Here is a 20,635-nt window from a genome sequence, read left to right on the forward strand (position 1 = left end):
GCTCCGTGAGAAGCTGTAGGTTGCTCCGTGAGAAGCTGTAGGTTGCTCCGTGAGAAGCTGTAGGTTGCTCCGTGAGAAGCTGTAGGTTGCTCCGTGAGAAGCAGTAGGTTGCTCCGTGAGAAGCAGTAGGTTGCTCCGTGAGAAGCAGTAGGTTGCTCCGTGAGAAGCAGTAGGTTGCTCCGTGAGAAGCTGTAGGTTGCTCCGTGAGAAGCTGTAGGTTGCTCCGTGAGAAGCTTTAGGTTGCTCCGTGAGAAGCTGTAGGTTGCTCCGTGAGAAGCTGTAGGTTGCTCCGTGAGAAGCTGTAGGTTGCTTCATGAGAAGCTGTGGCCCATTTTTTTGCTAAACGCCGCTATTCCATAAGATACCTTCCAGGGCGGGAGACACCATATGGTTAATTTAAATGCATGAGACGGGCCTTACAGAATATCGCTGCTTAGTAAATGTTGCCCAAAGTCAAGTATTTTTAATACTGTATGTCACGGGAGACCAGGACTTTTAACACTTTTATACCGGGATCATTCTCTAGGCAAAACACAGTAGTGGAATAAAATACACACAATGAATACACAAAATACAGACGAAAAACACACTTACTGGGGCTCTGGGGGTGAAAACTGGGCTAAAATAGGTGCAGGGCGCCTGCTTTGGAAGGCTTACCCTGACCGGGATATCCACCCGGACTTCCTGGTCCTCTTTTTAGCTAGAAGCTCTAGCCGCGACCGCTACATTCTAAAATGAGAACTTGGAACTCGCGTCTGACTTAGCCTCAGCTAGGCGGGCTTTCTTAGCTCCAAAATTTGTTCTGCTATTAGTAAGAGAGCAACTTTGAAAAGCCCACCTTTGCATCACCGGCCCAAGTCACAGGATCGTCTGGTTCTTTGACTGGGGCTTCTCCTTACGTACCTTCTGCTGTTCTATGTTCAGCATGGAGGTAGGAGGACCGACCATTCAGAGCGTTGGAATTCCTCCACTCCAGTCAATAGGAATAGGGGCTCGTCCTTTGGCTGACGTCAGAGGAGGGGGTGTGCCAAGCCGGTTCGGAATGCCCCGTGGGCGGGACATATGTATTGACCAATGGGAAATGTGCCGACATTCTGCCGCTTCCCCCAGTCAACCTATTGCCACCTACCGGGCAGGCTCCACTGAGTCCAGCAAATCAGAGTGTCCTCCCCACAGGGGGTCTCTGTTCTCCTGACCCAGTACTGCGCCCTGCCCCGGCCACTTAGCACCCTGACACCTCTCAACATCCCATCTCCTCTTTGAACTATGACTTCCCGGCACCTATATGGATGCCCGGGCTGACTGAATAGACATTTTATAGTAAATGCACCAAACATTATAAAATATATTTTAATACATGTTATAACTTGGGGAGACCCATATCTATGCGGGACATAGGACTGTGATATCTGGGCTCGAAAACCAGGAGTCTGGGGGACACTGGGCAGCCCCGGTGTAACTCACCCCACGTACCGGCAAATCATGCCTGCACGCCGGAGAGAATTAGAGGAATACCGGTATCTTTGGCCCCTGAAGTCCTGCAAACAAAACAACTGCATTTCGACCCAAATATCCCCCCTAAAACTTACACAAAGAATGTTTAATGAGTCTGGGACAAAGGGAACATGAAAAGTGGAAAAGCAGGGGTCACTTTAACTTTCACATGTTATGTTACCTGGCCCCTGGCTTATGGTGCTATGTTGCTGCCAGGGACTCCACGGTTTCAGGGGTAACCACATGGGCTTATTATATAGCCTGGTTACCCCCTCACCGTCACACTGTACATGTCTACTGATGAACATAGCTACATGATTATAGTAGTCCTGAACATGATTACGAACACTGATATGGTCCATGATAAACAATCATGAGAACCCCTGCATCTTCACAGATTGTAGTATTGTAGTATTGTAGTACTGATTATAGTATTGGGATACATTTTAGGGCACCCGTGACCAACATTATTAATCATTAAAATTATATATATATATATATATATATATATATATATATATATATATATAAAACGGAAATAGCCGTGTTTGTCCAGTTGCGATAGTGCAGAATATATATCTCCTTAGGTGATAAGTATAGGTGGAAATGCGCTTTTAAGGGAGTCCACACCAGAGTTTATCTCCATCGCTGCTTATCGCCTGTGCTGCTACGGAACACTATAAAAAGAAACAGAGAAACCTGTACGGGTTTCAAAGCTTTGTACACTGTAATTTAACCATGAAGGATCCTGATATTGATCCCCTAAAAGATATCAGAACCTACAATTAATCTTCCTTTCTCCGGCTACTGGAATATTGGACTAACTCACATCTTCATTATTTTAAGGTCCTTAGCAGTCACTCCTCAATACAAGAGATAACACTGCTTGAGTTACACACCCTTCCAAGCGCCGCTCTCTGTGATCCAAGTGTAGTCCCCTTAGCTCCTCATGTTCTCTACACCTGGAAGTCCCCTTGGCAGTCACTGCACTTGCGATTTCACAGTACCCCCGGAAATGGCTTTCTCATGCTGCTCCTTGTTCTTCGCCCCCATCAGGAGGAAGCAGAACTATTTTAACATCCTGCGGTTCCTGGTCCTGGGGGATAAGAAGCTCAGTCCCTTCAACCTCACGCATCGCTTTACCCACGTTTTCTGGCTCGGGGATCTCAACTACCGCATACAGCTTCCCAACACCGTAAGTAAGATCTCTAATCCCTTACTGCTCCCCGAGCTCTGCCGTGGGAGGGGATGTGCGGCTGGTCCGGACATGACCACATTTCCGCCGTCATTTAGCCACTGCTCACCTCGCCGCTGTGACCTCTCACCACCGGCCGCTTCACCCAAAGTCCCTAACCTTACACTTTACCCTAAAATCCCCTAGCACTAACGCTACCCACTACCCGTAAAACATTAATCCCTTACCCTAATCCTCTACCCGTAAAACCTTAACCCCTTGACCTAATCCCCTACCCATAAAACCTTAACCCTTTACCCTAATCCCCTACCCGTAAAACATTAACCCCTTACCCTAATCCCTACCCGTAAAACATTAACCCCTTACCCTAATCCCCTACCCGTAAAGCATTAACCCCTTACCCTAATACCCTACCCGTAAAACATTAACCCCTTACCCTAATACCCTACCCGTAAAACATTAACCCCTTACCCTAATCCCCTACCCGTAAAACATTAACCTCTTACCCTAATCCCCTACCCGTAAAACATTAACCTCTTACCCTAAACCCCTATCCTAAAATCCTAACTCTTTACCCTAAAACCCCAATCCTTAACCCCCGACCTTAACCAGTAAAATTATCCCCTTAGATTAACGTCAGAGCCCCGGTGCTATATCCATAATATCCCATCCTAACGCCCTGCTAGTTATGGGCTTTATCTACCAAACGGAAACCCCCCGGCGTAACGTCGTTATTTTGTCCCAACTCGCGCTGAAATATGCCTGCGCCAAGCAGCGCCTGCGCAGTTATCTTAGTTGCGGATACTGCGCTGCTCTTCCTGGCGGTTTTCTACGCCACCTTAACGGTTGCGTAAGTTGCTTGTTTTTTTTAGCGTATCATTCGACAAATTCGACAACAATAGAAATGCGCGCCGCAAATACCGCGCGCCACGTTTCAGACGCTCACTGTTTTACCGTTACCGCGCCGGCGCTCGTCTCCGCACATTGAGCCGGTGTATTTTGTTTCCACGTCTCTGTTGCGCAGGAGGCAGAGAACATTGTCCAGAAAATCAGACTGCAGCAATACCCGGAACTGCTGCTCTCCGATCAGCTGAGCGCGGAGCGCAGGGACAGTCAGATCTTCCTCCGCTTCAGTAAGTCTGCGCTGCCATCAAGCCACGCGTTCCGGAGTCAGGTTCTAGAGCAGGAGGGAAAACGCGGGTTCCTCCAGGAGGGCTGACAGGTGGCTTCCCCGAAAATACAATTGTGAAAGGTGCTTGAGCAATACTGATCTTAATGCTACTCTACCCACAAATTCCAACATTGCTGCACCCCTCTTCATTATCTCACTCTCCCTCCTCTCAACCCCCCATCTTCTCATCCTTTCTCACCCCCCATCCCCTCTCTCCGCCCCCCTCCCCTCGTCCTCTCTCACCTCCCCTCGTCCTCTCTCACCTCCCCTCGTCCTCTCTCACCCCCCTCGTCCTCTCTCCCCCCCCCTCCCCCTCTCTCCCCCCCTCCCCTCCCCCTCTCTCCCCCCCTCCCCTCCCCCTCTCTCCCCCCCTCCCCTCCCCCTCTCTCCCCCCCTCCCCTCCCCCTCTCTCCCCCCCTCCCCCTCTCTCCCCCCCTCCCCTCCCCCTCTCTCCCCCCCTCCCCTCCCCCTCTCTCCCCCTCCCCCTCTCTCTCCCCCCCTCTCCCCCTCCCCCTCTCTCTCCCCCCCTCTCCCCCCTTACCCTCCCCTCCCCCTCCCCTCCCCCTCCCCTCTCCCCCCCTCCCCTCGTCCTCTCTCACCTCCCCTCGTCCTCTCTCTCCTCCCCTCGTCCTCTCTCACCTCCCCTCGTCCTCTCTCACCTCCCCTCGTCCTCTCTCACCCCACCTCCCCTCGTCCTCTCTCTCCCCCCTCCCCTCGTCCTCTCTCTCCCCCCTCCCCTCATCCTCTCTCACCCCCCTTCCCCTTATCCTCTCTCACCTCCCCTCGTCTTCTCTCACCCCCCTCCCCTCATCCTCTCTCTCCCCCCTCCCCTCATCCTCTCACCCCCCTTCCCCTCATCCTCTCACCCCCCCTCCCCTCATCCTCTCTCACCCCCCTCCCCTCATCCTCTCTCACCCCCTCCTCCTCTCTCACCCCCCCTCCCCTCATCCTCTCTCACCCCTCCTCCTCTCACCCCTCCTCCCCTCATCCTCTCTCACCCCTCCTTCCCTCATACTCTCTCACCCCCCCTCCTCTCATCCTCTCACCCCCCCTCCTCTCATCCTCTCACCCCCCCTCCCCTCATCCTCTCACCTCTCCTTCCCTCATCCTCTCTCACCCATCCTCCTCTCATCCCCCTCCCCTCATCCTCTCCCCTCTCCTCCCCTCATCCTCTCTCACCCATCCTCCTCTCATCCTCCCCTCCCCTCATCCTCTCACCCCACACCCCTCATCCTCTCATTCCCTCCCCTCCTCTCTCACCCCCCTCCCCTCCTCTCTCACCCCCCTCCCCTCCTCTCTCACCCCCCTCCCCTCATCCCCCCGCCCTTCACCCCACTCCCTACATCCTCTCTCACACACCAGGACAAGAGCGAACACATATACACAGGACACACACACAATAGCACAACACCTATACACACAGCACCTATACACACATGGCACACACCAGTCTCCTCTCTCTGTTCCATGCTGTTTCCTCCTCTCCTTGGCCCCACCCCCAGGCTCCTGACACCCCCTTCCTGATTGGCTGCATTACCTAGCAGCAAAAATAAGGAGTACAAAATGATTGGACTCCGAAGAGAATTCACTTAATTGCACACCACTAATTAAAATATAACTTTTAATGAATTACTTTAAACATATATCACCAAGTGTGTATATAACGCGAATAAAAAGAAATTAAATCAGACTACACTAGCACCAAAGTCACCTTATAAATAAAGGTGGAAAACCTCCTACTAAGTATTACCAGTAGGGTAAAGGGGACTAATGGTGCAAACAGTCAGGGTAAAAACCCCACTGGATCAGCTTGTGGAACAGATGGTAAATAAATAGTGTTGGCAGTGAGGATAGGAGTAAAAATAAAAAATAAATTCATAAATTAAAGCACCACCTAGTAATAATGTGTGCTGCTCAAACCACCCTAATAGATCATCAGTAAATACAAAGTACAAGGTTACCGAGCAGCCAATCAGTATGGAGGAAGCTGCCCAGCCCCCTAGCAAAAGCCCTGCTCTCTCCCTGCTCAGGGAAATCCCCTGGCCCCTCAAGCCAGTCAGGTCACTATGTCCAGAGAGGTAATACCGGTATACACATACACGCCCGGAGAGGTAATACCGGTGTACACATACACACCCAGAGAGGTAATACCGGTATACACATACACGCCCAGAGAGGTAATACCGGTATACACATACACGCCCAGAGAGGTAATACCGGTATACACATACACGCCCAGAGAGGTAATACTGATATACACATACACGCCCAGAGAGGTAATACCGGTATACACATACACGCCCAGAGAGGTAATACCGGTATACACATACACGCCCAGAGAGGTAATACCGGTATACACATACACGCCCAGAGAGGTATTACCGGTATACACATACACGCCCGGAGAGGTAATACCGGTATAAACATACACTCCCAGAGAGGTAATACCGGTATACACATACACGCCCGGAGAGGTAATACCGGTATACACATACACACCCAGAGAGGTAATACCGGTATACACATACACGCCCAGAGAGGTAATACCGGTATACACATACACGCCCAGAGAGGTAATACCGATATACACATACACGCCCAGAGAGGTAATACCGGTATACACATACACGCCCAGAGAGGTAATACCGGTATACACATACACGCCCAGAGAGGTAATACCGGTATACACATACACGCCCAGAGAGGTAATACCGGTATACACATACACGCCTAGAGAGGTAATACCGGTATACACATACACTCCCAGAGAGGTAATACCGGTATACACATACACGCCCAGAGAGGTAATACCGGTATACACATACACTCCCAGAGAGGTAATACCGGTATACACATACACGCCCAGAGAGGTAATACCGGTATACACATACACTCCCAGAGAGGTAATACCGGTATACACATACACGCCCAGAGAGGTAATACCGGTATACACATACACGCCCAGAGAGGTAATACCGGTATACACATACACGCCTAGAGAGGTAATACCGATATACACATACACGCACAGAGAGGTAATACCGGTATACACATACACTCCCAGAGAGGTAATACCGGTATACACATACACGCCCAGAGAGGTAATACCGGTATACACATACACGCCCAGAGAGGTAATACCGGTATACACATACACGCCCAGAAAGGTAATACCGGTATACACATACACGCCTAGAGAGGTAATACCGGTATACACATACACTCCCAGAGAGGTAATACCGGTATACACATACATGCCCAGAAAGGTAATACCGGTATACACATACACTCCCAGAGAGGTAATACCGGTATACACATACACGCCCAGAGAGGTAATACCGGTATACACATACACGCCCAGAGAGGTAATACCGGTATACACATACACGCCTAGAGAGGTAATACCGATATACACATACACGCACAGAGAGGTAATACCGGTATACACATACACTCCCAGAGAGGTAATACCGGTATACACATACACGCCCAGAGAGGTAATACCGGTATACACATACACGCCCAGAGAGGTAATACCGGTATACACATACACGCCTAGAGAGGTAATACCGATATACACATACACGCACAGAGAGGTAATACCGGTATACACATACACGCCCAGAGAGGTAATACCGGTATACACATACACGCCCAGAGAGGTAATACCGGTATATACATACACGCCCAGAGAGGTAATACCGGTATACACATACACTCCCAGAGAGGTAATACCGGTATACACATACACGCCCAGAGAGGTAATACCGGTATACACATACACGCCCAGAGAGGTAATACCGGTATACACATACACGCCTAGAGAGGTAATACCGATATACACATACACGCACAGAGAGGTAATACCGGTATACACATACACTCCCAGAAAGGTAATACCGGTATACACATACACGCCCAGAGAGGTAATACCGGTATACACATACACGCCTAGAGAGGTAATACCGGTATACACATACACTCCCAGAGAGGTAATACCGGTATACACATACATGCCCAGAGAGGTAATACCGGTATACACTTACACTCCCAGAGAGGTAATACCGGTATACACATACACGCCCAGAGAGGTAATACCGGTATACACATACACGCCCAGAGAGGTAATACCGGTATACACATACACGCCTAGAGAGGTAATACCGATATACACATACACGCACAGAGAGGTAATACCGGTATACACATACACTCCCAGAGAGGTAATACCGGTATACACATACACGCCCAGAGAGGTAATACCGGTATACACATACACGCCCAGAGAGGTAATACCGGTATACACATACACGCCCAGAGAGGTAATACCGGTATACACATACACGCCCAGAGAGGTAATACCGGTATACACATACACGTCCAGAGAGGTAATACCGGTATACACATACACACCCCAAGAGGTAATACCGGTATACACATACACGCCCAGAGAGGTAATACCGGTATACACATACACCCCCCAAGAGGTAATACCGGTATACACATACACGCCCAGAGAGGTAATACCGGTATACACATACACACCCAGAGAGGTAATACCGGTATACACATACACGCCCAGAGAGGTAATACCGGTATACACATACACACCCAGAGAGGTAGTACCAGTATACACATACACGCCCAGAGAGGTAATACCGGTATACACATACACACCCCAAGAGGTAATACCGGTATACACATACACATACACACCCAGAGAGGTAATACCGGTATACACATACACACCCAGAGAGGTAATACCGGTATACACATACACGCCCAGTATTACATCTAATTTTGTACTGGACAGAGTGTCCAAATACAGGACAGTCCGGTTCAATACTGGACACCTGGCAACCCAGGACCGCAAAGGCCACAAACAGGTCAGGTTTTAGGGATATAACTGCTTCAGCACAGGTGGCTCAGTCAACGATGTCGCTGCTCCTCCGGCACTGACAGGCTCAAGGGTGATGACATTTTTTTTTAATAGGAAAACCGATAACACTAAACCTTTTTTTTGGACCCGCTACATAGAGCTGCCCCTTTAAGCTGCCGCTCTGCAGCAAATAACATCCTTTCTGTGACAGTTTCCTGTGTGAGTGTCTCGCAGGTGCTGAGCAGAAAATGAAAGTTCTGCAAAACACAGAACGACATATCCCAGGCACACCAAAAAGCTCGCTATACACAGGTCTCCGTCCAACTAGGACAGGAGAGCGCGCGTTTAACTCTGAGGGACGGGCTGGGATTATGCGGCTGACTTTCTTTACTACTGATTTGTGTGCATTATAAGTATAGGAGGAATAAAAAATACACATTTTTGTTTTCTAGCTAGTTAGTAGTAAATGTAAATGATTTCTGAAAAGAATACATTTTGTTAAGCTACATAATAAAACATTTGCTGAGTCAAATACATTTTTAGTTGATACATATCAAGTGAATTCTGCACTAACACTACAAACAGACTTTTCAGGGTTTGCGCCGTTTGAAAGTTGGCTGACAATTTTGACGTACTTTCTACTTTTGAATATGTGAATGTTTTATTTATTTTTAGTTCAGTAGGTTTCAGTGTTCCAGTTACAATGTTACATGCCATAGTTACATAGTGTAGTTACATAGTTACATACAGGCAGTCCTCGGTTATCCAACAGAATCCGTTCTGGGAGTAGCGTTGGATAGTGAAACCGTTGCAAAGTGAGTCCCATGTTAATCAGTGGCGGTGAGCGTCGGATAACGCATTCGGGCGTTGTAAAACGGCCCATAGGTTGCATTGTAAAGCGTTGGATATGCCATTCGTTGTAAAGTGAAACGTTGGATAATGAGGACTACCTGTACTATAGTTACATAGTTACATACTATAGTTACATAGTTACATAGTAGATGAGGTTGAAAAAAGACGTATGTCCAGAAAGTTCAACCTATGTTAAATTTAGACAACAGATACTTATCTATACTTACTTATTGATCCAGAGGAAGCCAAACAAAAAACCCCAGTGTCATATCTCAAACGGGGAAAAATAAATTCCTTCCTGACTCCAAGAAGTGGCAATCAGATTACTCCCTGGATCAACATCCTTCCCATGTATACTTATTTGGTATATCTCTGAATACCTTTCCTTAAAAGTTCTTAAAGCAGGTTGTCCTGCTATATCTATAGTATAATGTATAAACCTGTTCACCTCCACTAAGTGGTCAGTTAGTGGAGTGCTTTTAGCTAAATTAGTGGACTTTGTTTATATATATATTGTATGTGTGTGTGTATATATATGTGTGTGTATGTGTGTGTATGTGTGTGTATTTGTATGTATATGTATATATATATATATATATATATATATATATATATATATATATATATATATATATATATATATACACACACACACAACTGTATGCTCATCTGCATGTCTTAGGCAGGTCTGCAACCCCGCCTTTCACCATTATCACCCAGCACACAGCACTTCCACTGCAGCAAGGGATTCTGGGAAATGACATGCAAATGAGCACACAGTGCCACTTTTTGCTTCAAAACCATTTTAAACATGGTTCCCTATAGGCTTAAGCTTGCTGCATGGTCACAGCTTTAAGCACAGCCAGGGTTAAGGTGCACACCCAGAAAACCCACCCACAGACGGCTGTTTCAACCTTTATGGGTCTCATCAGTGTGGGGTTGGTACCTGGCTATGCAAAGCTGAAGCAATGTGGGTGGGTTTACTGGCTATGCATCTTAACCCTGTGCCTGCGAACCGCGTAGGGGGGCGTGGCCTACCGCTCTGTCGCTAGTTGTAATTTAAATTTTCAGGTCTGCCTGAAAAACTCGCCCGCGCGGCGGCCGCCCCTTGCAGCAGGCCCGGCCCCATTGAGGGGCGGTTCTTGTCCCCCTCAGCAAGCTGGGACCAAGTCTTTTCCAGAAATGCTCCCTGCACCAGCCTGTTCCAAAGCATCACGGTGCGGCAGTGCTTTTGTAACCAATAGGTGCCGGTACCCGGGGAAAGTGCGGGGTCTCTTACCTTCTCCTGCTGCTCCTCATCATGTGACGTAGCCTTGTCATGGCAACGTGGCACAGCGTGACGTCTAACACCGCGTTGTCATGGTGACGCGTCATCAGGAGGAGAAGATGCCGGAGATGAAGAACAGGAAGAGAAGGTTAGAGACGCCCAGAAAAAAATGTGGCGGTACCTGGGTCGTAGCTATAGCGCTGGCAAAGCCCGGGGGCCCGCACTGTTGGGGGGCCCGCTCCCCCCTGTCGGCGGCACATTGCGGGGCCTGAGATGCAGTAGGAAGCACAGAGGGAAATCCCTTCCTCTGCAGGTGGGCGGGGCCTGGGTCAGGGGGCGGAGCCATGAGGTGCAGGAAGGACAGAGGGGAAATTTCTTCCTATGCAGAGCCTCCGTAGATGGGCGGGGTCTCAAGTACAGCAGCGTGGGGCTGCAGCCTGAGAGACAGGCTGGGAAAGGTGAGAGGGAAGGGGCGGTGCCTCGGCCAGTGGTTGGTGCCTCAGTCAGTGGGCGGGGCTAGAGGTGCAGCCTGAGAGACAGGCTGGGTAAGGTGAGGGGAAGGGGCGGGGCCTCGGTCAGTGGTTGGTGCCTCAGTCAGTGGGCGGGGCTAGAGGTGCAGCCTGAGAGACAGGCTGGGTAAGGTGAGAGGGAAGGGGCGGTGCCTCGGTCAGTGGGCGGGGCTGCAGCCTGAAAGACAGGCTGGGAAAGGTGAGAGGGAAGGGGCGGTGCCTCGGCCAGTAGGGTGGAGCTGGAGCCTGAAAGACAGCTTGAGAAAGGTGAGAGGGAGGGAGGGAAAGGGCGGGGCCTTGGTCAGTGGGCGGGGCTGGACCTGCAGCCTGAGAGGCTGGGAAAGGTGAGAGGGAGGGGAAGGGTTTAATCACAGGGGTAACAACAGACATGAAAAGGAAAGTATACAGGAAGGAAGAGGCACAAAGAGAAAATGACGTACAAGAGAGAAATACATGAGGGAAAAGAAAGACGAGTGAGAGCGAGAGCAAAGAGAGAGACAGAGCAGAGAGAGAAAAGAGAGCAGAGAGAGAGAAAAGAGAGCAAAGAGAAAGAGAGAGACATGAAGGGGAGAAAATAGAGACATGAGGGGGAAAAGAGAGAGAGAGACATGAGGGAAAAGAAAGACGAGTGAGAGAGAGAGCAAAGAGAGAGACAGAGCAGAGAAAGAGCAGAGAGAAAAAGAGAGCAGAGAGAAAAAGAGAGCAGAGAGAGAGAGAGACATAAAGGGGAGAAAAGAGAGAGAGAGAAACATGAGGGGGAGAAAATAGAGACATGAGGGGGAGAAGAGAGAGAGAGAGACATGAGGGAGAGAAGAGAGAGACAGGGGTAAAAAGAGAGAGACATGAGGGGGCCCTGAAATTTTTTTGCCCGGGGGCCCACATGTCTAGCTACGCCACTTCGTACGCTCTGGCACGTACTGTTACAAAACAAAGCCGCGCAGTATCTCTGCGTACAGATAGGATTGTTAATACAACGGTTCATTGGCAGAAATATCATGCAACTGGCCATCCATGCACTGCCCTGTGTTATTATTCTGGCAACGCAGCTGATGCGGTGCACTGATAACTTACATACACTTCTGTATGAGGTCTGAGCATCTGTATCTGTCTCACAATCGGTGCCACACAAGAGGTTAGTGTACAAAATAAGGCAAATTGGACTCATATTTGCACCCGGATTAAAAACTGGTTAAAGGACAGACAACAGAGGGTTGTCATAAATGGAATTTTTTCAGGTTGGGCTAAAGTGAGTGGAGTACCTCAGGGATCGGTACTGGGACCCCTGCTTTTTAACTTGTTTATTAATGGCCGTGAAGTTGGCATCGAGAGCAAAGTCTCCATCTTTGCCGATGACACTAAATTGTGTAAGGTAATAGAATCAGAGCAGGATGTAATTTCTCTCCAGAAGGACTTGGAGAGACTGGAAACGTGGGCAGGTAAATGGCAGATGAGGTTTAATACAGATAAATGTAAGGTTATGCATTTGGGATACAAGAATAAACAGGCGAGTTACAAATTAAATGGAGATAAATTAGGGGAATCCTTGATGGAGAAGGATGTAGGAGTGCTTGTGGACAGCAGGCTTGTTTACAATAGGATTCCTGATGAAGCTATTTAGTATAGCGAAACGCGTTGAATCCAGGAGGAGACGGAGCCACACCAGGATAGAGCCATGTGGAGTGGTCCTGTTGCTTCTAGCGGCTACATCAAGGAGCAGCGCCCGCTCGGTGTTTGCGTTCATCGGCGTGGACCTGATGCACTGAGAGAGGAGTGGTGAGATCGTCCTCGCTCCGGGTTGATTATCCTATGCTTGCTTTTATTGCACAAAGTTACACCCATACAGCTCCCCCCATCCCAGAGGTCACCTGGCTTACCCTGCACCTGTGTTTCTGCACACCAATCCACTGTGTGTGACACGCTTAGTCAACTCACGTATGCGAGTATAACTTTTGGAGATTTCTGAAGCCAAGTAGGATTATTTACTGCATACAGTGTTGCACTATATATTGTCTCATTATTTTTTCACATATGGTACATCCCGCTCCCACACGCTGCTCGTCCCATGTTTCCTAAGGAAAAATAAGCCTTTTCCACATACGTAGGTTGAGTGGGACTACATTTGTGAATATTTGGTATCAATGCTGGTTTCTGACTGTCACCATTTGTTGTTTTTGCACTTCATGCTATAGTGGTGTTGTTTACTTTTCACCACCAGGGGTCAGCATCTTTGCACTTTTCTGTGATTTCCCCTTTTTCATTACATTTCTGGCTTTCAATTACATTCACCACCTGTAGCGCCAGTCCTGTATCTGTACATTCACCACCTGTAGCGCCAGTCCTGTATCTGTACATTCACCACCTGTAGCGCCAGTCCTGTATCTGTACATTCACCACCTGTAGCGCCAGTCCTGTGTCTGTGTATTTGTTTACAATAGAAGCAGAATTTGTTTACATTAGAAAAGAGGCGTCTAAGGCTGAGTCCATGGTGACTTAAGCCGTGCGGAGGCGCGCTGAGGCTGAGGGAAAGCGGGTGCTTTCCCAGGCCTTAGTTCGCGCGCCCTCGGGCGGCGGGCCATTGACGTCACAGAGCTGGTTTGCCCTCATTGGGCGAACCGCTCACGTGACCGGCCCTGCGCTCCCGTGAGCGCTCAAACTAAAAAATGAATGTTGGCTACGCTTCCACACGCTTGCGGACGCGTGCGCGAGCCCCTGCTAAAGCTGCTCTCATTGCGGCTGCAGGGGCTCACTGCCGAGCGTGAGCGCGGCTCAGCACGGGTCAGTGCCTAAGCGCTGACCATGCCCGCGGCCTAAGAGGGGATATGATAACTATATACAAATATATTCGGGGACAATACAAGGAGCTTTCAAAAGAACTATTCATCCCACGGGCAGTACAAACAACACTCCTTAGGCTGCGGCCCTAGTACCTACTGCTGCAAGCGCACATTGCGACCTGGCGGTGCGTGCACCTTCACAAGCCATGGAGACTGGGATGGCAGACACAATAGATATCTTAAAAAAAAGGTTGGACATCTTTTTAGATGGGAAAGATATACAGGGATATACCAAATAAGTATATATGGGAAGGATGTTGATCCAGGGAGTAATCCGATTGCCTTTATTGGAGTCAGGAAGGAATTTATTTTTCCCCTTATGAGACATCATTAGATGATATGACACTGGGGTTATTTGTTTGCCTTCCTCTGGATCAATATACTGTAAATACGGATATAGGATAAAGTATCTGTTGTCTAAATTTAGCATAGGTTGAACTTGATGGACGTACGTCTTTTTTCAACCTCATCTACTAATTCACTATGCAACTATATAACTATGTAACTATGCAACAATCAGCCTAATATTTTTCCTATTATAGACGAAGAAGAGATTACCTTTCCCCCAACTTATCGCTATGATAGAGGGAGCCGAGAACGTTACTGCTACACCAAGCAGAAAGCTACGGGGGTGAGTAATTATGACATAGGTAGCACGGGTAGTAGGTTAACGGTTAGAGTGAAAAGCCCTATTAAGGATTAAGGGCCATGTTGAATAATTGGTGCTATGCCATAGGCCACCTTCCGGTGTCAGAAGATACCTTACAGCACAATAGGCAGCAAGGTGTCTTTCAGAGGTGGAAGGTGTCTTTTGGATTAGCACCGCTTAATAAATATGGGTCTAAATCCCCTATGTGCACCATATGTACTCTGTGTTTTCTTGGCAGTGAGCAGTAGATGCGGCCAACCTGATTATCTAATGCATTATTTAAGCACACGGGGGGCAACCTTCCGTTGTTACAACCGAGCTTATATCGCTCTACCATCTTAGATATGGGTTGTGAAAAGCTACAAAGTATCTGGCACTACCAAGAATCCTAATAACTACAGATGCCTGCGGAACATGTGCACAAGGCAAACAAGGCATGCAAAAGCACAATATTACTCTGACAATCTCCTCCAGAACACATCAAACCCAGCTAACTTCTGGAAGGTTATCAACAATATATTCCAGCCTCCTAACCATCAACACCCAAGTAATATCACTAAGGGGGATATTACTCTGACAAACCCCACTGACATTGCAAATGCATTCAATGATTACTTTGTGGGATGTGCTAACTTATTAGCGAAACGCAGCCCAAACTACATACAGCCGCACCGAAGAGTATTCTAACACTTATCTGGGGCAATCACCAGCAAGACTCGGGTACGTGCTGGGCACATGCTGGGCACATGCTGCAACATTTCAATGACATTTCTGCAGACAGACTAATGATAAAATTCAGTTTGAATGGGACGGCCAGGGACCCCCGCTGTGTTAATCCGATGGGCCATTAGTCTGTCTGCTGAAATGTCACTGAAATGTTGCAGCATGTACCCAGCATGTACCCAGCATGTACCTGAGTCTTGTTGGTGATTGCCCCAGATTTTCCAAGGCCGGACAAGGGACAGAAAGGGAAGGAGGACCTCGGAGGCAAGGCAGATGGGGAAGGGGCGTGCAGGGCATGAGCGTGACGTCCGCGGAGGCGGAGCATGGAGAAGGCGCACCAGAGGATCCAGGAGCAGAGAGAAGAAAGGGAGGAGCAGAGGGACGGACAGGGGGAAGGGACAGGCAAAGAAGGAGAAGCGGGGAGGCGGAGCCGACGGGACCCGAACGGCGACACGTAAGGAGCGTGTGCCGCGTCAGCGGAGGCGGAGTCAGGTGCCTGGCGCCAACCAATTGCGGCTTGGGTGCGCGCGCGCTCGTAGGTGCAGGGGAAGCAGCCAGGAGCGGGGACCGCCACCGGGGAGCCCGAATGGCCTGAGAAAAAGGTAAGGATGCACTGAAGGTGGGTATACCCGCAGCGCAGATCCTTACAATCTGAGATCTGACTCCAAAAAACTGTTCATGGTCCCAAGGTTCAACAAAGCATCCGGCCGTTCCTCCTTCTCTGACCGTGCACCCCAAAACTGGAACAACCTACCAGAGACTCTCACATCCACCACCAGTCTAAGTTCTTTCAAAACTAAAGCTGTCTCCCATTTTAATCTGGTCTGTAACTGATAATATATATTATCTCTAACTGTGCATGCAATGTCTTGTGTATAATGTATAACCCATTTTCACTCATTGTAACTATGTATTTGTCATTATAACTTAGTGCTCAGGACATACGTGAAAACGAGAGGTAACTCTCAATGTATTACTTCCTGGTAAAACATTTAATAAATAAAAAGGGGGTATGTTTACTAAAGTCTTCCGGCTGCAAACGTAGGGACAGACCACTGCAACAAACAGTGCCATATTCATCCAATAAATAAGGGATCCCATTGAAAGCAGTGGGAGTGTTTCCTTTCATAAATGTGGTGCGATTCTTTTGCCCAGACTTTGCCCCAGCCGGGAGACTTTAGTAAATAGCCCCCATAGAGTACCAATTATTCTACTATTATTCTATTATTAGTACTTATTCTATATATGCAGAAAGCGCTGTGCGGGACATTTTCAACCTAAATTTGCCTTTGAACTCTCTGAGGATTTTCAGCCAAAATCAGCCCCCGATCGGCTACATCGGTATATATAGAATCACTCCCTGTGTTTTTATTTTGACACCCAGAGTACCACTACTTATTTTAAGTCAAACTGCCTGGAACGTCAAGGAACTATTTCCTGAAAATGAAACACTGGAGGAGATGTATAAACGTAGAGTACGAATATAAGTGTGTTTTCTATTCGTCCCCAAACCGCAAGCTGACACACACGGCACAAAACATGGCTTTAATATATTGAGTGACGCAGAGTGACAACTACACAGTGTGTCCATTTTGGTCCAAATTGCCCTTGATTCAGCACTTCCTATGTTTTTTAACAGGACTCGGTGGTCTGGCCATTATGAACACACGCTTCTTTAAACTCCCCTCTCCTTTTTATTTAATGATGCATAAAAACCAGACATCCATTATAATTAACAGCATTAGATATAAACAGCTACTTCCACAGACATACATCACCAACACCAACCTGCAATGTGACACACAGAAATGTACACACGTTTAATATTATTTCTGTTTTTTACAGATAAAGTACAATTTACCTTCTTGGTGTGATAGGGTCCTCTGGAAATCTTACCCGCAGATGCATGTTTTATGTCAATCCTATGGTGAGACTCTCTGTTTCTCTTCTATAGTTTCCCATATACCTTCCATATTAATCCTCGCTTTAATCATCTCCCTTATACCCATCTATTTCTCCTTTATCCATCCATCTGTCCTATTTTCTTCAATGTCTTCTCCTCTATCCATCCACCTTGCATCTACCAGTCCATCTTTCGTCTTCATCACCACTCTCCCACCCATTGTCATCTCTCCTTTATTTGTTAAATATATAGGGCCTCATGCAGAGAGCATCGTTATTTCAAAATTCGCCATTTTTTGTACAATTTCGCGCAGAAACCGGCATAAAATGGCGAGTTACGAAAAACGCGCCATTTTGTTTTTTTTATTGTTAAAACTCGCCTCGCGGCTGGCGAGAACCTCGATCTCGCCATTTTTAAAACTCTCCGAATGCAGAGTGGTACGAACGGCATGTAGCAGCTGTTCGCGCCAGGGAAATGGCGCGTTTTTCTCATTTTAGCCGCGCCAGGAAATATTGGCAATAAGATGGCGCTCGCCGCCTATAGCAAAGGGGGGAAAAAAGCCGCGATTTTTTTTTTTTTACATTTTTGAAGCGCGCATCTGTTCCATTCAAACTCGCCACACGCATCCATGTTAAACATAGCAGAATTCGCACTTTTCTGCATATGGAGAATAAAACTCTCCAAAAAAGCTACTTTTTATGAAATTCGCCAATTTGAAAATTCTATGCTCTCTGCATGAGGCCCATAGTCTACTCATCCATCTGTTCTAAATATATAGTCTACTCATCCATCTGTTCTAAATATATAGCCTACTCATCCATCTGTTCTAAATATATAGTCTACTCATCCATCTGTTCTAAATATATAGTCTAAGCATCCATCTGTCCTACATCAGTCCAATGTTCTGTTTTAATTTTTTTGCTACAGAACAGGACTGTCTCCTCTCTCCATCTGTCCATTTCTCCTCTACCCACCCGCCTACCCCAATTTAATCTCTCTATCACTTCACCTTCTCTTTATCTCTTCACCATTCATTTGCCAGCCCATGTTTCCTTTCCTTGCTCATCTCTCTACTATACCAGTCAATCTTTCCATTTTCTGCCTCTAAATTACCAGTTCATCTCTCCATTCATCTCTTCTGTATTAATCTAGCTTAATAGCCCTCCCTTTATTTATCCACCTCTACTGTACTATCCTCTATCAACCCATCTGTCTAGTGTATCTGTCCATATTTCCACTATGCCTCCCTTATTGCTCTATCTATTTCTTTACTCATACTGTACATCCCTCATCTTCCAGGCTGTGTCAACCCATCTATTTCTCACCGTTCCATCTATTTTTTCTGTTTATCTTATCCGTATGTATCCATCGTATCTTCACTCATCTCGCGTCTATCTATTGTAGCTATTAAACCTTTCATACTTTCTCTTCCCCTTTACAATTCCCTCTCTCTCTATCTCTCTCTCTCTATCTCTATCCCCTGGTAACTCTTTCCCCGTGTCCCCCTAGGATGTACAGAAGATATAACCACCAGTGATCACTCTCCCGTATTCGCCACGTTTCAGGTCGGCGTAACGTCTCAATTCGTCTCCAAAAACAGTAAGAAAAATATTGAGCCAGTTCCATGCACGCACACACACACACACACACACACACACACACACACACACACACACACACACAGTGCTAACTATATATACTGTCGCTGACTTGGAAAAATTTCCACTTTGATCCCATTGGTGGATAAAATCAAACACATGCGTCCATAGTGTATATGCCACAAAGTGCATTTTAAAGGTCAGCTGGAGAAAGCTGATTATCAGACCAGGGGATTAGTGCTCTGAGGCTCTCAGTCCCTGAGGAAGTCGCAGAGTTGCTACAAAACGCGTTGGGTGTGGGACACTGCGTTCCTATGCAAACTTTGAGAGGTTTTAATCCTGCTGGTCACTCACTCCTTTTTGGATTGCGGTACATCAGCTGTGACTATCACCAATCTTTGCTGATTCAAACAGGGGAGCTGCGAGGCGGGACGTTCCTCTGTGAGTGAGACTCGGAGCACTAATCCCCTGGTCTGATAATCAGCTTCCTCCAGCTGACCTTTAATTTTTCACTCTGTTAAGCAGACGCTATGGACGGATGTGTTTTGATTTTATTCGCCAACCAGATCAAAGTGGAAACCTTTCCAAGTCAGCGACAGCCTCTTCTTACCAGATAACGCTGGATGCCGGGTAAGGAGCGGTCTGATGTTTGTGCAAGTCTGTCAGGTGCAGAGTCCAACGCACTTTCAGACAGATTTCATTTTGGGAGGTTGATCCTCGTAGTGTGACGGGTTATAAAGTGGCCTCTGACGCTCTTGTATCTTCCTCCCAGTGACTCTAACATTGACTTTGGAGCATTCTAAGTGTTCTGGTCATATATCTTTTTCTGCTATTCATCAAGCTGTTTTGTAATGAGTCCCAGTGAGGTAATTATATGCTATCAGATTGATTGATTTATAAAATGTGTTACCAAGAAGTAATACATTGAGAGTTACCTCCCGTTTTCACGTATGTCCAATCACCACTGTGTTTTGGAGTGCACCTTTATCTGTTTAAACCCTAAAAAACATTAATAGTAGTTTATAATATGGGGCATGCGCTTTCTTTTCCTCTTGTATGTGTATGTGTATGTATATCTATTATATATATAATACTATATCTATTATATATATACAGTATATATATATATATATATATATATACAGTATATATATAATAGATATAGTTAGCGCTTGCTAAGAGATACCCAATGGCTGTGATAGATAAACCTATATATACTTAAATAAGAACACGTGCAAATTATATTTATAGGTGCACACTCAAAACAGTGCACAGTGTGCTAAAGTGACTTAGATAAAAAGGTGAGTGTGAAAATTCATGAAATACATATATCAATGACGTGAATAAAAGTCCATGTGATAAAGTTAAATCAAATTGAATATTAATAAAGGATATAATTAAAAAAGGGCCATGACACATCCGCAGCTTCTTAAAGGATGAACCCCATCCACGATAATCTGTTTAGAAGAGAAAAAGAGGCGCGTGCCACATAGCCACATAAATCAGCGAAGACATTTATGTTCATATAAGAGGTTTACAATTAGCACACTGACAAGTGTAG

At 47.0% G+C, this 20,635-nt stretch overlaps 1 protein-coding gene across 3 annotated transcripts in view; it reads left to right on the top strand.

The window, feature by feature from the left end:
* INPP5D (inositol polyphosphate-5-phosphatase D) overlaps positions 1-20,635 on the top strand; it is a 144,962-nt gene that overhangs the window by 98,225 nt on the left and 26,102 nt on the right. For all 3 annotated transcript variants that reach the window (XM_075569607.1, XM_075569608.1, XM_075569609.1), the window contains 5 exons: positions 2,551-2,689; positions 3,714-3,822; positions 14,744-14,832; positions 17,419-17,500; positions 18,986-19,075. In XM_075569607.1, the coding sequence (XP_075425722.1) occupies positions 2,551-2,689; positions 3,714-3,822; positions 14,744-14,832; positions 17,419-17,500; positions 18,986-19,075 (509 nt within the window). The remainder of the gene's footprint in view (positions 1-2,550; positions 2,690-3,713; positions 3,823-14,743; positions 14,833-17,418; positions 17,501-18,985; positions 19,076-20,635) is intronic.

This window comes from Ascaphus truei, chromosome 14 (assembly GCF_040206685.1).
Source record: "Ascaphus truei isolate aAscTru1 chromosome 14, aAscTru1.hap1, whole genome shotgun sequence".
Classification (NCBI taxonomy): domain Eukaryota; kingdom Metazoa; phylum Chordata; class Amphibia; order Anura; family Ascaphidae; genus Ascaphus; species Ascaphus truei.